The 15,345-nt window shown below is 44.1% G+C and overlaps 1 protein-coding gene across 7 annotated transcripts in view; it reads left to right on the top strand.

The window, feature by feature from the left end:
- Positions 1-15,345, top strand: part of ZNF609 (zinc finger protein 609) — a 1,443,811-nt gene that overhangs the window by 294,702 nt on the left and 1,133,764 nt on the right. For all 7 annotated transcript variants that reach the window (XM_069624676.1, XM_069624675.1, XM_069624674.1 and 4 more), the window contains exon 2: positions 507-1,382. In XM_069624676.1, the coding sequence (XP_069480777.1) occupies positions 648-1,382 (735 nt within the window). In that variant the 5' untranslated portion in view covers positions 507-647. The remainder of the gene's footprint in view (positions 1-506; positions 1,383-15,345) is intronic.

The raw sequence follows: 15,345 nt of genomic DNA, 5'->3' as shown, positions 1-15,345 counted from the left end.
GTAAGTATAAAAAAAGGGTAAAATAAAAAAAAAGAAAAAAGAGGGGCTGGGGGGACACCCCCATTTCGAAATAAAAACGTATTAAAAAAAAAAATTCGAGATTTTTGTTTTCGATATTTTGGATTCGAGATTTTTGTTTTCAATATTTTGTAATTCGGTTTTTTCACTATAAACCTTATAGGCCATGTTCCATAGTTTGACCTTGAGATAGCAGGGTATGTGGCTGTAATCGAGCGTCTGTCATCTGTGTTGCCCTTGCATGCGATTGTTTCGTTGCCATCTGCTCTCTATATGTGTGTGCCAGTCTTTGGCCCTGCCTTGTATAACTTGCTCTCATGAAATCCCTCCCACCCCCAAAGAAAAACCTTCTTTTACCCCTGGGTCAGACGCGCTATATAAATACTTAAACAAACTTGAAATTCTGAGCTGTAGAACTCTGATAATTCCTTTGTTTTTTTCGTTCATTTTGCGAGCAAACTGTGCTAATTGTTGTCCTTCTGTTTCAGCAATAATGCCACTGCCTTGGAAAGTCCTGATGTCTGGACACTGCCGGCCATAGTTGCAGCACCTTCCTTGGATTTGAAAGCTGGATGGGGGGCGGACGCATGGTGCGTCCTTGATCTTTGCCACGGCAGGTTGACTCTAAGATGTCCTTGAGCGGCGGAGCCTCCGGAGGGAAAGGGGCAGACGCCAATGCAGTTGAAACATACGACAGTGGAGATGAGTGGGACATCGGCGTAGGCAATCTGATCATCGACCTAGACGCTGATTTGGAGAAGGATCAGCAGAAATTAGAGATGTCCGGCTCCAAAGAGGTGGGCCTTCCTGCCCCCAATGCTGTGGCTACATTACCGGACAATATCAAATTTGTTACTCCGGTGCCAGGCCCACAGGGCAAGGAATCCAAATCCAAGTCAAAGCGGAGCAAGAGTAGCAAGGAGAGTAGCAAGGCCTCACAGCCACCAGTTTTGTTTCCAGTCAATGAGGTGGCAAGTGTCAAGAAGGAAGCTCAAGGCACCAATTCCAGTGGACTCGCCACTGTTACAGCCAAGGGCTCAGAAAAGGCCAGTAAGACAGCAAGCAGGACAAGCAATTCGAAAAAGGAGGATAAGAGTGGGTCGTCCAAGAGCAAGAAGGACCGAAGTGAAGGAGCTGTAGCTGTGACAGCAGCTGAGAAGGAGCTTGCTGTTCTGCAGCCCCTAGGGATTAGGGTTGGGCAGTACGATGTGAGTGGCCAAGGGGCTGATATGGTTGCTGTAACTGAGCCTCTTGGCAGTATTGCGATTGACCCGGGCGCAGTCCTGACTCCTTTGGGGATAAAAACAGAACCAGAGGATCTGGAGGCTGATTGCAGGCTGCTGAAGAAGATGAAAGTTGACAAGGTAAGAGATGAAGAGCTTGCAAATGTTTTAACTCGTGGAGTTTGTTCCTCTTCTTCTGGAAACACTGTTGTTGTAATACAACATATAACATTGAGTGAAAGGGTGCAAATATATTTGTGGTGGTTGTTGCACAGGTTGTCTTTGTAAGTATGGTCAAGTGTTGTAAAGTAGTGGCTTCCATTTTGGTGTCTGTAATGTTTGGATGAGTAATGCTTGAAAGTAGCCTTTTCTCTAGCAAAAAAAAGTACCCATGACTGCTACACGTCTCTGAAGAACCCATCCAGCTTGACCATGAGAAATCTTGCCAGTGTCAAGGACAAAGTGCACTGTTTTCCATTTTGTTATGTAGTGGATGTGGCTCCCATACAGACTACAAAAATGGAGTATTTCCATATTTAAAACTGGCAAATAAAACTCAACCTAGACAGTTTTTCTCTAGAAAATCAGTGGTGACACATGCTGCAAGATTTCCATCTCGTTATTTTAAAATAGTGGGCCATCTTTAAAACTCTATATTCATGATCTTTTTTGTCATGCATGGGGACAAACACACCCGTTTTTTGATTGAGATCCGACTATCATTTACAGTTTTTAATCCAAAAAGACTTCTCATTGTGCCTGTTCTGAATCTGGAAGCAGTCGGAGTCCTCAGCTGGTGGTTACTTTACATTCAGGAAACTTTCCTGGCAAAGTTAAGCTTGTGTTTGACTATTCGTTTCCTTGTCAAACTGTTGGTGGCCGCCTTCTGTCTTTCCCTAATGTATCAATGTGGTATCACTTGTTAAATATTGTTAGTGTGTAATATTAGCAAACTGTACATGCCTTGGTTGTTAGCATGTTAACATGGGATTAGCTTTAATTTTTTGGACGCCTAGTCTCACAGTTGGTGTAGTGAGTGGTTTTGTTGTTTGTCGGTATTTAGATTCTGGTCTTGTGGAAAGAGCAGTCTTCATGAGAACAATGGTATGTGGGCAAATGATGGCTGATGGTAGTTGTGATTTTTGCCCAGACCGCAGCATTACCTGCTTAGATAAGGGTGCAAAAAAATGGGAATGCCAATTCAGTAGCACGAAATGCCCGCTGCATGAGATGAATCGCAAGCTTTATTTATGCTTCATTTTTTTATATGTAAAAACGGTTCCAAATGTACCCCAAGTTTCTGTGCTTTCTTTCCCTCAAGATGTGTGATCACTTGCATTTTATTGCACTTGGTTTGCTTGGAATACATGTGCCAGAGTCTCCAACTTTATGGAAACTCCAGGTGGGAAACTAGTTGAAGCACCTGTAGTATGTTGTCTGCAAGCTTCCGTATAGGCTATTATGGTTTCATTTTTAGTAGGCACTCAAAAGCTTTGTTGAATAACTTGCTTTGCCACAACTGTATAGGTTTATCAAGTGTAAAGACGTGGCGAAGTCCTCTAGAAATGTGAGCTTCCTGGAAGCTCCTTGGCAGTAACACCACAGAATAAAGGGCATGCAGTATAGGATTCTCTGGCGGTATACGATGACCGCACTTGGTACAGAAAAACATTGCATAACATTTCCTGACCCTGTGTAAAAATCCAGACTTTATTTTTGCTATATTTTGAGTGTGCAGCAGTGTTGATTTAAAGAGGATACCCGTTTAAAATTATAATTGTGTTGAAAATGTGGCATTAAAAAATTAAAATAAAGTTATCTCCCTTTTTAAAGGTGAATTTGATTGATACTGCAGATAATAAACAGCTTGGCCCTTCCCACCTATGCAAGGGATGGAGCGAAGGGAGCAGGCAGGGCCGTGTAGATTGTGTTGCTGTTTATATGGATTTGCCCTTCACACCCCTGCAAGGGATGGAGAGAAGGGTGAAGGCAGCAGGGCTGTGCAGATTATGTTGCTGTTGTGTATGTGGAATGGCACCTCTAGATTACTAGAGGTGTTCTCTCCGTCTACTACCTTAGGAGCAGCAGAGGTTCCGTGGCTTTTGCGATGGGAGGGAAGTGTTCGACTTCTTCGGTATTGTTGATGCGTGTCTCATCTCCTTGAGTCACTTTGTGCATTTTCAATAGCTAAGTTCACATCTCTCCAGCTGTGACTTCCTTCGCAGGTATGGAAAGGTTCCCTGGCTGTACACTGCTCTCCTCACGTTGCCATGTTTCATCCCCTTGCTCTCTGCTGTATTCTTCACCCCCCTTTCCACCTCCCCCATGCTTAATAAAAAGCTTCAGCAGGTGCTTCAATAATAGATTTCTTCGTTCTTTCATCAGCCGCAGCAGGGGAAGAGCTTGTTCCTGATGTAATTGCTGGCCGATTTCATTGAAAGGTTTTGGCATTTCCCTGCCTTTATGCAATGGAACAAGTGGCGATTTTAGGAGGGGTCAGGCAGAAGGACTGAGGGAGGGCGAAAGGGGTATAGGGGGGGGATCAAGTGGCTGAGAAGAAGGCAGGCAGGTAAGGCTGCCAGGGACCCTCAAGCATTGAATCGTGATGATTGAGGTGTCTGCAAAGAAGGGAGACTTGCGGTGGCGAGTGGAGAGGAACCAATTGGGAGGATCTAGGAGAGAGTCCATTGAAATTAATAGTGAATTTGTCAGTAAAAGGAGGCTTGTGGGGAGAGTACGGTGAGAGGGGGAATATAGTTACAATGAGGCAATATTTAAGGGAGGAATTGACATTGATGCTTATTGGTGTATACAAATTAGATGAAAATTCAAGACTCGTGCCACTGGAAATGTGTGCAGTGCAATGAGATGATGGGGAGTGGCTCCAACAATGGCACTTCTTTATTCCCACGATTGTGTTGGAGGAGATGCATGCAGCTTGCAGAAGCCTCTTTCATCATGCCATGGTTCACATAAGGATGTCCTGCTCTTTGGTAAAGCTTTCATAAATGCTGACAGCAAGATATCTGCAGCTGGGGCTGCGATTGATTATTATTTTTTGTTCACTTGTTCTCTTTTGAGGTATGTCAGGCCCTTCTCAGCAGCAGCGCACACCTTCATGCAAGACAAGCCACTGCTAAATCAATTTTGATTTGTATCACCTTATGCCATTAAAATGCAGCTTGTGTTGCTTGTCTTGTTGTGCTTGACTGTTCTGTCGCTTTTTCCTCATGTTGATCTTCTCCATTCTGAAAAAGCAATTCAAAGTGGCCTTGGGCCTCATTACGCGGTAGGCGGTGGACCAAGGTGCTATTAGCACCTTGGTCCATGCCGGTAAAATACCGGCACCGCCTTGGAGGAAAGGGGAATTACCGCCCTATTCCAAGGTTGGCGGGGCGGTAATTCCCCCTCCCCCCCCCCATTGCCCTTCCCCCATTCCCATTTTTGCCCCATAGGGCATAATGGGAATGGGGAAGGCGCTAATTACGGTACCGCAAATTGCGGTACCGTAATTAGCACCCTGGTCCCTTTGCGGGTTGGTTTTTAACGCCTGCTAAAAAAAGGCGTTAAAGTACCAACCAGCAAAGGGACCTCGTAGTAAGGCGGTAAGGGTTATCGGTCATCGGTACCATAGCCTTCTGTGTAATGAGGCCCCTTGTTTTTTACTCTTGCGTATTTATTATCTTGATCATTCGTCAATATTTCGTCCGTCAAGTTTGTTCTGGTTAGTTTGAGAATTCCTGTCTCAATGCAGAGATCTTAGTTCACAGACAAGGCCTTCACCGAAGGGGGTGGCGGCGGTTCTGCTGCTCTCTCATAATGACCTACAGGGGATAAGGTTGCAAATACACATTTTTTAATTGCCAAGCAACTGACCTGACAAAACGCCTGACGTGGTGTTCTGTGTGTAATGCCTGAGGCCTGAGACTTTAACCTCTCTTGTACACATTCGTCAAGGTGGCGCTGCCCTACAAGAACTTTATTTTTTATTATTTAAACCAACTCCTGTTATTACACTTCCATTGTTAATGTCAAATATTTTGCTGGAACGCTGCATTGTAGGTAGTAAGCTTGTGTCAAAATGTGTGATCTAGTGTGGATTTTGTAAAGTTTCCCTTGACTACCGCTGGGCATGGATAATATGTGCAATTTCTAGTGTCTAAAATCTCACCTGCAATATCTTCCTCATGTGGGCCTGTGTTGTGAAGCCATGTAATCTGTACCCAGACGTAGAGCAGGGCTCGAAATTATGATTGGATAAGCAGGAGCTAAAAGCAACTCCTGAGTATCCAGCATTAACCACGGACTAGGAGCTACCACTGGGGAACATGGAGCTAGTACATAGCGTTTGGCAAATCTAACTTCCACACAAGATGCACACCTAATATTGTATCCATTTATGATCCAATATGCTTTCAATGTCGTATAGATGTGTCCTAATGCATATTTATAGATTATCCCAAATACAGTTACATTAACGTAGGTGTTTGCCATCAGTTGGCTTGGGGAGCCAAAAGTGGCTCATTTTACCTGTTGGTGCCAGGCTTTTTTATGCTACAAGTAGGTGCTAAATAGCTCCCAGCTCCTCTCAATTTCCAACCCTGGTAAAGGGCTTACTTTGTCCACTGCTGGCAGACCTCCCCACAGACTTTAAGATCCCATTTGAAGTCTGTGAGCCTCGGGAGTCTCCACATCAAATTTCTCTGCGGAAGAGGTTTAGGATGATTACCCCACTAGATCGTTGGAAGGGGAAAAATCTGTGCTCGTCCCTGCCCATGTTCCGGGGAATACCTGAAATGGGAATATTTCCTGACTGCCAGCTCTGATTTGAATTTTGAAAGGCTGATCAGGAAGTACCTAGAAGTAGTACAGCAGATTCGAATTGGCGCTAGAGAAGTCTCCCAGCTGCCAGTGAGGATTCAACAGAACAGTAAAGCAGATTGCAAAATGTACACTCGCCACTACCCATTGGCTAGTGATATTTGACTCTTGGCGAGTAAGAAATAGTGTGCTATGTGCATGTATAGAAATTTGGTGGTGAGGGACTTTTTTATGACTAGACAGTAACTTTCAACTTGAATGGAACGTGCTCGTCAAGACAGTTTTTCCTAGAGCGTAGCTCCGTCTTGTTCTGGCCCAATTCCTTCCCTGTACATTCATAACATCTGAATAATGTGCTACCTGCAACCGTTTGTTAAACTTGTAAGTCAAATGTTCAAATTCTAGTTTTTTTACAATGTGTACTATTTTCATGGATAATAAAAATACCAGTATACAAACCTTTGGAACGTCCAAAATATGCCAGAGATTGCTACATTAAAAACACATTTGTCACACAAACCTATACAACAGAAATGGCATTTGTTGCGTGTTTGACCACATATCAGTGTAGCAGGGTGAAGAATTTCAAGTTGCAAAATACTAGCCATTCAAAAAGTGGAAATTCTGCACCGTGTAGTGTATGGCCAACGTGTATTCATTAACAATCATAAGATAGAGACAAGTCTGACAGGTTGAAACAATGAAAGGTGTGGCCTTTTGGTGTCATTAAAAAACAATTTTTAATAATCAAATTCATACAAAAGTCACATGATATTCTAAAACAAACGGACTGCTACTAGGTCATGTTAGTTACAATTTCCACAAGGGTGGCTTGGATGACGTAACATACATGAAATGTTGGAGGCTTCTTTACACGTTTTTCTTCTGGTTGATAAAACAAAAACAACCAGATGTCGTACATGAGCAAGAGTGCTCAGTGATTGGAGTAATCCAATCTTTACGTACAAAAAAAGCATCTCGATTAGTAACAGTGAGCTGTAGAAAACTCAGAACTTTGTCACCCCAGCCAGAACATTACCACATTGTGGGGGTTGGAAAAACTGAAAGGACACCACCCCTGCGGGACATGCAGGGTTTGCAAATTGACTAAAAAAAGCAATGATGTTGACATTGGTACCAATAAAAAATGGATACAAGGAACCCTCTCCATCTGCAGTACAGATCACGTGATCTACCTGATCAAATGCCCCCGTGGTCTACTCTACGTGGGCTAAACAAACAGGCAAGTGAAAACAAGAACTATGGAACATCAGAGTTGCCTTAAGAAGAAAGTAGATAAGGTTCCCATGGTAAAGCACTTCATGGAAAAGAATCATGGATACAAAGAGTTCACGTGGACGGTCCTACAGGTCATCAAAGCTGCGAATTCCGCACATAAGGAAAACCTGCTGCTGAAAATGGAATAAGAAATGATCTATACCAGGCCCATCTATAAATGGCCCGTACCAGAAAAGGACGCCGAGAAAGAGAACAAGATCGAGCAACGAGAGACGCAAACACACAACACTGACAGAACCCGCAAGAAAACACACCTAAAGCAGCCACAACCGGAACAAAATCCACAAGAGAAAAATCCTTATACCTCACACCTTACCTCGCAACAACCACGGTACACAGACACCCCAACACGGAAACCTCAAAACATGCTAAGAACTTCCTGAGACACGTGGAAAAAAGATGGGGGCAATCAACAAGAGTGGGAGGGCACCGACCCCATTACCCCTTACATTACAAGAACAGAGGGACAACACCGACTCCCACTACGCCCTGCACAATACGGCGAAGTACCAACATCCAGCAACGCCACCCCCACCCAACAATCGGACCCAATGAAGAAACCACTGCTGATCTTCATCCCAGTAGCATCGCAGCAGAAACACCAAGACTCATCAGCCCTGTCACCAACTTACTAGACCGCTTCAATGAAGAAGCAGCTGTCGCCGTTCTTCATCCTACCAGCATCAATGCGGAAATTTCACAAACAGACAATTACAAACTCAAACAACAAATAACCTCAAAATAAAATCTCACCCAGAGAATCCACTGTAACCTAATAAACGCAAGGTCAATGTCCAAACACGCAACAGAAATATACGACCTGCTATCAGAAGGAGGCATAGACATCCTATTTGTAACCGAAACATGGCTAGACGACAACTAGAAGATCACCCTCACAACTGCCTGCCTGAAGACTTCAAATGCATCCAAACAGAAAATCCAAAAGAGGGGGAGGGGGGGACTAGCGATCATCCACAAGGAAGAACTGGACATTAAAAATTGGAAGATCCACTAAACATCGACACATGCAAATCCTTAATACTACGACTTTCAGTAAACCCCAAAACCAACCTGAAATTCATTCTGATATACAGACCACCAACCTACGATGTGACTTTCATAGACGCTTTCACGGAAGCAATCACTACCCTAGCCATCAAGTACAATCATCTGATCATCCTCAGAGATTTCAACATCTGGTTCAACGAAGAAACCACAACCACCTAAAAATCCTTAACCACCCAACTAGCAACCATGAACCTACAACAACTAGTCAAAGGAGCAACCCACTCAGCAGGGCACACACTTGACGCAATCTTCGCCAACAAGGATCTCATCACCACGGCACCCCCAATCCAAATACTCTGGAGCGACCACCTCATTATTCCGTTCATAATCACAACGGCACCCCAACAAAAAAGCAACAAGAAAAACAACCCATCATGATGAAAAGAAATTGGAGAACCATAAAAAACTCCAACCTAACCGTGCTCCTAGAACTCAGCAAACCACAAGCATCAACCATGGAAGAAGCAGACCTAGACAAAAAAGTTGCCTTACTTCATACCTGGATCGCAACAACCCTTGACGACATCGCCAAAGAAAAGCCTTTCACCCCATCACGCAAGTATGGTTCACCCCACTACTCGACGCCATGAAAAGGAAAAACCGAAAACTAGAAGCCGAATGAAGGACCACCAACAACACCACCGCAAACAAATTGAAATTCCTACAACAGATCCGCGCATATAAAAAGGAAATACAAAAAGCGAAGAGGAAACACTACGACAACCGAATCGCCAGAGCACCAAACGCTCAAAAAGAACTATTCAAAATCATAAACGAAATAAAAAACCCACCGGCCTGCAACAGCACGCCAATCCCATCGACAAAACTTTGCGAGGACCTCGGAGACCACTTCAAAAACAAAATAACCTCCATCCAACACACCATACAAAACAAACAAAGAGCTCACAGCTCAAACCCCACCGACAGACGAGGAACACACAAACAAGCTACGAATCTTACCAGAAATATCAGTTGAGGCTTTCGTCAAACTGGTAAACCAAAGCAACAAATCGGGCTCTCCTGAAGATCCTTGCGCCCCGGACATATACAAAACAATTCTCAAACAAGGAACCCTCATGGAATACCACAGGTATCTCCTCAACCTCTCAATCTCAACAGGCAAAGTACCGCAGGCCTTCAAGTTAGCTTACATCAAGCCACTACTTAAAGACACAACGGGAAACGTGGAGGACCCATCTAACTACAGACCCATCTCCAACATACTCTACATAGCCAAACTGCTAGAAACGTACGTCTACCAAATAACCCAAGAATTCATAGAAGAGCATTGCCTACTAGACCAGGCACAAGTTGGCTTCAGACCCATGAGAGGAACAGAATCGGCTCTCCCCTCAATATGGGACGACCTAAAAACAAACGCAGACTCGGACAACAGCACCGCCCTGATTCTCCTGGATCTGTCCGCAGCCTTCGACACTGTCAACCACGCCATCCACATAAAAAGATTAGAAGGACTAGGGATAACAGACACTGCCCTACTATGGATCAAATCCTTCCTAACAAACAGAACAGAAACAATATGGATGAAACCTTGTAAATCCAAACCCAGAGTCTTCACATGCGGAGTACCACAAGGATCATCCTTCTCCCCGCTTCTATTCAACATCTACATGTACCTATTAATCAAACTCATCAAAAAACACGGCCTCACATGCTACAACTACGCCGACGATACTCAAATAATCTTCAACATACAAAGACACCCGAGAAGAAAACACCACACTAGAGCATTGCCTTCATGACATATTCAACTGGATGAACCTCAACCATCTCAAAATCAACCCAGGCAAAACAGAGATAATGATGGTTTCAAAAAAGGGAGGAGACATCAACTACATCCCCTGGCCAAGAGAGCTCGGCACCACACCGGAACCATCATCAACTGTAAAAAACCTAGGGGTCCTGATGGATAACAACCTCACTCTGGAGCCACAAGTAAACTCAGTAATCAAGAAATGTTTCTTCCTCCTGCGAGCAGCAAAAAGGATCCTACCGTTCCTGTCGTTCGCCAACAAAACACTTACCATCATCGCTCTGATCATGTCCAGAGTAGACTATGCCAATAGCCTTTACCTGGGCATGCCCGAACGACTTCTAAAAAAACTACAACGCATACAAAATGCAGCAGCCAGACTCCTCCTCAAGCTACCCAGAAGAGAACACATCACACCCGCTCTAAAAATACTACACTGGCTACCACTGAAACGGCGAATAAAGTTCAATACACAAACAAGGCGCAGAATTCCTAAGAGACAAACTACGCCTACATCAACCAACAAGAACACTAAGATCAAGCACCGACATACGCCTGGAACCAAAACCCTACAACAGAAAAAAACTCAGAGGATCGTCTTTCTCTCACCAGGCACCTAAGACGTGGAATGACCTACCTAAGAATATACGGAATACAACAAACCACCTAGCATTCAGGTAACTCCTCAAATCATGGCTCTTTAAAGCGTAACTACTACGGAGACGAACTAGAACGCCCATACATCAAAACAATGATGAAAACAACTCCAACCTCGGCCACTCTCAAATTGGACAAACACTCAAGCTAAAGAACCAACCACTCGACGGAGCACAAGACATCATGGAAAACAGCCACAAAGGAAGGCTACACAGACTGACCACAAACCTAGACCCAGACGAAACCCAGACCTAGACTCCCCCGCTCGTGCATAACGGACGAAAACAAGCAGACCGGCAGACGCATCTAAATAGACGTTTGCCAGCGTAGTATCTAGATAGGAACAATTGAAGGATAACCTGCCTGCGCCTAGAAAGCATGAACGCGAGCATGTGCCACACTCGGAGCCGTGAAAACCAGCCTGCGTGGCGTTCGGATGGATGTGTGAATGTTAGCTTGCACACACCTGGACTGATCTCTTAACCACCAGCCTGCGTCGTGTCTAGATAAAGATGGGAATGTGAGGGCCAACACGTGCCACACTCCTCAGAACTAAGAGTGCTAGCACTGGTAAAGGTCAGGTAACCCACTAACGTATATAAGCTCAAACTCTGCATACCTATCTCACTCAAAAAACTCACACAACCATCTCTCGCACAACAAGCCGCACGCACTTCGCAACACCACATAAGCCGGAACAGCACACGAGGACTGACTCCGATCCGATACCCGCACCAAAGCTCAGCACCCGGTGTATACTGAGTTGAAGCTGCCAACAGCACACCACTCCTCTCACTATCCTACTCCCTTCTTCAACCTACTAACCCATCCCAACTTTATCATTTACAGATCCGCCTGAGCGCCTGGGGACCAATTCCGTTGGTGACGGTGCGCGGTACAAATACCTTTAACATTTAACATCTATACTATAGGCAGCGACACACCAGGATTGAACGAGGCCATGGAATGGCACAAGATTAAGGACTGAGTAGAGAAGCTACTACCAGATGGCACGTGGTCCATACTGGATAACACCATTCCATGAATCATTGTCCCCTATCCATATGAACAAGTGCCCCATTAGCAAGGTCTGCACCCAGACGGAGACCCCCCCAAAAAACAAATAGCCATGAAGAATCATACCACATGGGCTATACCCATTAACTGGCATCAAAAAGAATGTAATCGCATAGGTTTTTGATTAGGAAGACGTTTCACGCATATGGACTCGCCCCATACTCAATTGACCCGGATGAACCATTCCAGATGGGTCACACCCGTTAACTAGCAGCAAAAATAATGCAATTGCTTATGCTTTCCAATAGAAAGACGGCCATTCCAAGATGGCACCCACACTGGGCTTGAGGTCCTGAACAGAGGTAGGATTGGGCACGACAGAAATAATGAAGCGGTTACTCGGCAACCAATGCTAAACCGCAGAAGATTCTTGCAAGCAGAACGCCGTTGCAGCTGAATCGTTCTACCAGACACCCAAGACCATTGTGCTATTGTTACCGCACAGAGGTTAGAGAGCGACTCAATCCTAAAGACATTTGATGACACCAGCATGAAGCAATCTAGCACTTACGAACTGAATGAATACACGCTCATTCTAGTTTTCCTTGTCCTTTCAGCACTGACACGCGGATGCTTCTTGATCTGTTAAAGACCCGAATACATCCTACGATCGTACCAAGCAACACTAAAGCCGCAAGGTAGGATGTTAATTCAAAGCATATATAGTGGCTGCCTAAGTACACACTAGACAGATAAAGATCTAATGGACTCTTATACTTGCAACCTTTGTTTAGGAGGAGTGGGCACACAATATTCCAACTGAGAAAGGGCAGCTACAGACAGTCGTAGATGTTTTTGACTTGCCGCATTACATCAAAAGGCGGCACTGCCAAGCTAACCACCGAAGAAATCTAATATGCTGCACAAGCAAGGTGGGTCATCCTATGTTTTAATAGAATAATTTGACGAAAAACTGGACAAAGGTTTTCTGCTAGAGTATGAGGGGTTTACCTTATGTGGCTTATAGACGCGACATTTAAAGCAGATTTCTATGCTTTTTCTATTTATTAGGCATCAAGAAAATCACACTTGCGTCGTTACTACCACAAACTCCAGTGGGGTTGCCCTCGAGAAAACCGATGCAGGTAATCTTTTGCCTACATAGGGTTTTGTCTCATAAATTGAGCGTTGATAGAGAAAATAAGGAACATTAGCTTATTCTATTTCATGTTTGTATTTTGTCTGACAGGCCAAGATAATTGGTGATGACAACCACGCATGAACCACTATTACACCATAGCATATTCTACGCATTTTTAAAAGCCGTGTTTCTACTCCTGATGAATGTTCCACATTAATGTGCCACAAACTGAAACATGTTGAGAATACATACTGTTAACTAATATACAGTTCAATTAAGATTAAGAAAAGCACTCTGGCTCATGTAGGAGTTCTGGTTGTTTTTGTTTTATCAACCAGAGGAAAAACGTGTAAAGAAGCCTCCAACATTTCATGCATGTTGCGTTATCCAAGCCACCCTTGTGGAAATTGTAACCAACAGGACCTAATCGCAGCCTGTTTTAGAATATCATGTTGTGACTTTTGTATGAATTATTAATTATTTGTTTTTTAACGACACCGAAAGGCCACACCTTTCATTGGTTCAACCTCAGACTTGTCTCTATTTTATGATTGTTAATTAGTTACCCCACCCGGAAATGGATGGAGACTTCACTCAGTTATTTGGTCTACGAGTGCTCCCCCGGGGTTCCTTCCTTATTTCTGGACAACGTGTATTCATAACATATCAGCAAAAGAATCTTTCTGCAAACTTATCTGCTTTTGAATGCCCTGTGAATGTAGAGGACTAGCACTGCCATGTGCTTTCTGAACTGATTATTTCTCTTTGCCTTTACATTATGGCTTTCTGCTGTTGCCTTTGGAAAAGTGTTTGTGTGCCTCGGCTATCTCTGCCCAAAGCACTTGGCTGGTTTAGCAACTTCTTTTTGTGGTAAGCATAATAGGCTGGCTGTAGACTGAGAGCGATGCTGTGGTTGGTTTGGAATGCGCCTGACTGTGAGCTGCAGTAACTTCAGCCAGTCTACAAAAGGTTTGAGGAAGACAAACTCAATGACTACACAATGGAAGATTGGGTGTGTGGTGATGTGTCGTGGTTAAGACCACACTCCCCTTTCATTTCGTAGAAGGGTCCCCCCCAATCCAGGCCCTCAGAATTTCTCACCTTGATGTGTTTATGTTACAGTATGCAGCATAACTTGGGTAGGAGATTACACAATGACTTTATGAAGATTGAGGAAGATCTTTTGAAATGTTTGAGCTCTGGATAGGCTGATTGATTGGCCAAATAGATTACTGGGCATTCAACTTTGCCCCGCTGCCATTTGCATGTTCGCCAGGTGTTCTGGTGGGAAAGAGGGTGAGGGGGCGGAGTGAGGATAGTGGGGAATGCAAGATAGCTTTGTTGTTGTTTTGACACATGCAGACTGCAAACACCATGTGCTCTGCATCAAGGTCAGTTTCTTGGTCTTGTGTTAAGAGCATAGAGGCATTTGTATCCGAAGCGTGTCCTCGTGTCCATGCTGCTAGGATGCAGTGTCTTGGGGTGTGGTATAGAAGTTAGTTGTAGAGGTGTCTTTTTATTATCGGATGTCTGTTGTGAGGGATGTCCCATTGTCGTGTGGTGGCTTAGATATAATGTGTATTTTGTATGATTATTTCCTGAAATTGAATATAGTCAAGTATCAATAATACAGAAGACACAACACTAGAGAATATGGAAGGGCTTCAAGGGGGTTTGTCATGCTCACATGACATGCATGGAAGGCTCTCGCTTTAACTGGCGCGACCTGCCACAGTCCTATTGTGTAAAGATGCATGTGAATTAGTATGCTGTGATATTTGGCTTGCTAGATGTTTCAGACCACATATTCCATCAGCCATAGACCTAATCAAGGTGAGGGATCATGGGGGTGATAGTCCAAAACATCTGGTGAGCCACAGGTTTCAGACTGCATTGGGTATAAATTTCTTTCAGTCACACCCCCTATCTACAGCAATCCCTGCATGTGTACACATGTAAATGTACTTTCATTTCTGCAAGCTTGGAGTACAACTTTGACTAAAAGTGGTAATGTCAGAATCTGCATCAGTAGGAAGGATTTTCATTCCACTCGCTGTGATACGTTGTTGACATGAGTCAGTTATCAGAAGCCTAAATTAAGCGAGACCAAGACCACACGTTTTTTAACGTGGCTGATGAATATGATGTATGGATGGATCCAGGATAATATTCTTGCTTAGGGATAACAGTAGAATAGCATGGGTGATGATGATGGGTGGGCCTGGTGACATTTCTCACTGGCCTGTGTTGTCTGGAAGCATAGGTGGCAGAAAAGATTGAGCTGGTTTTCAAGTTGCAGAATCTGCTAGAGCCGTTGCTTACCGATC

Source organism: Ambystoma mexicanum, chromosome 11, assembly GCF_040938575.1.
Source record: "Ambystoma mexicanum isolate Mex_15411 chromosome 11, UKY_AmexF1_1, whole genome shotgun sequence".
Lineage (NCBI taxonomy): Eukaryota > Metazoa > Chordata > Amphibia > Caudata > Ambystomatidae > Ambystoma > Ambystoma mexicanum.
This window is presented reverse-complemented; position numbering and strand designations above follow the sequence as displayed.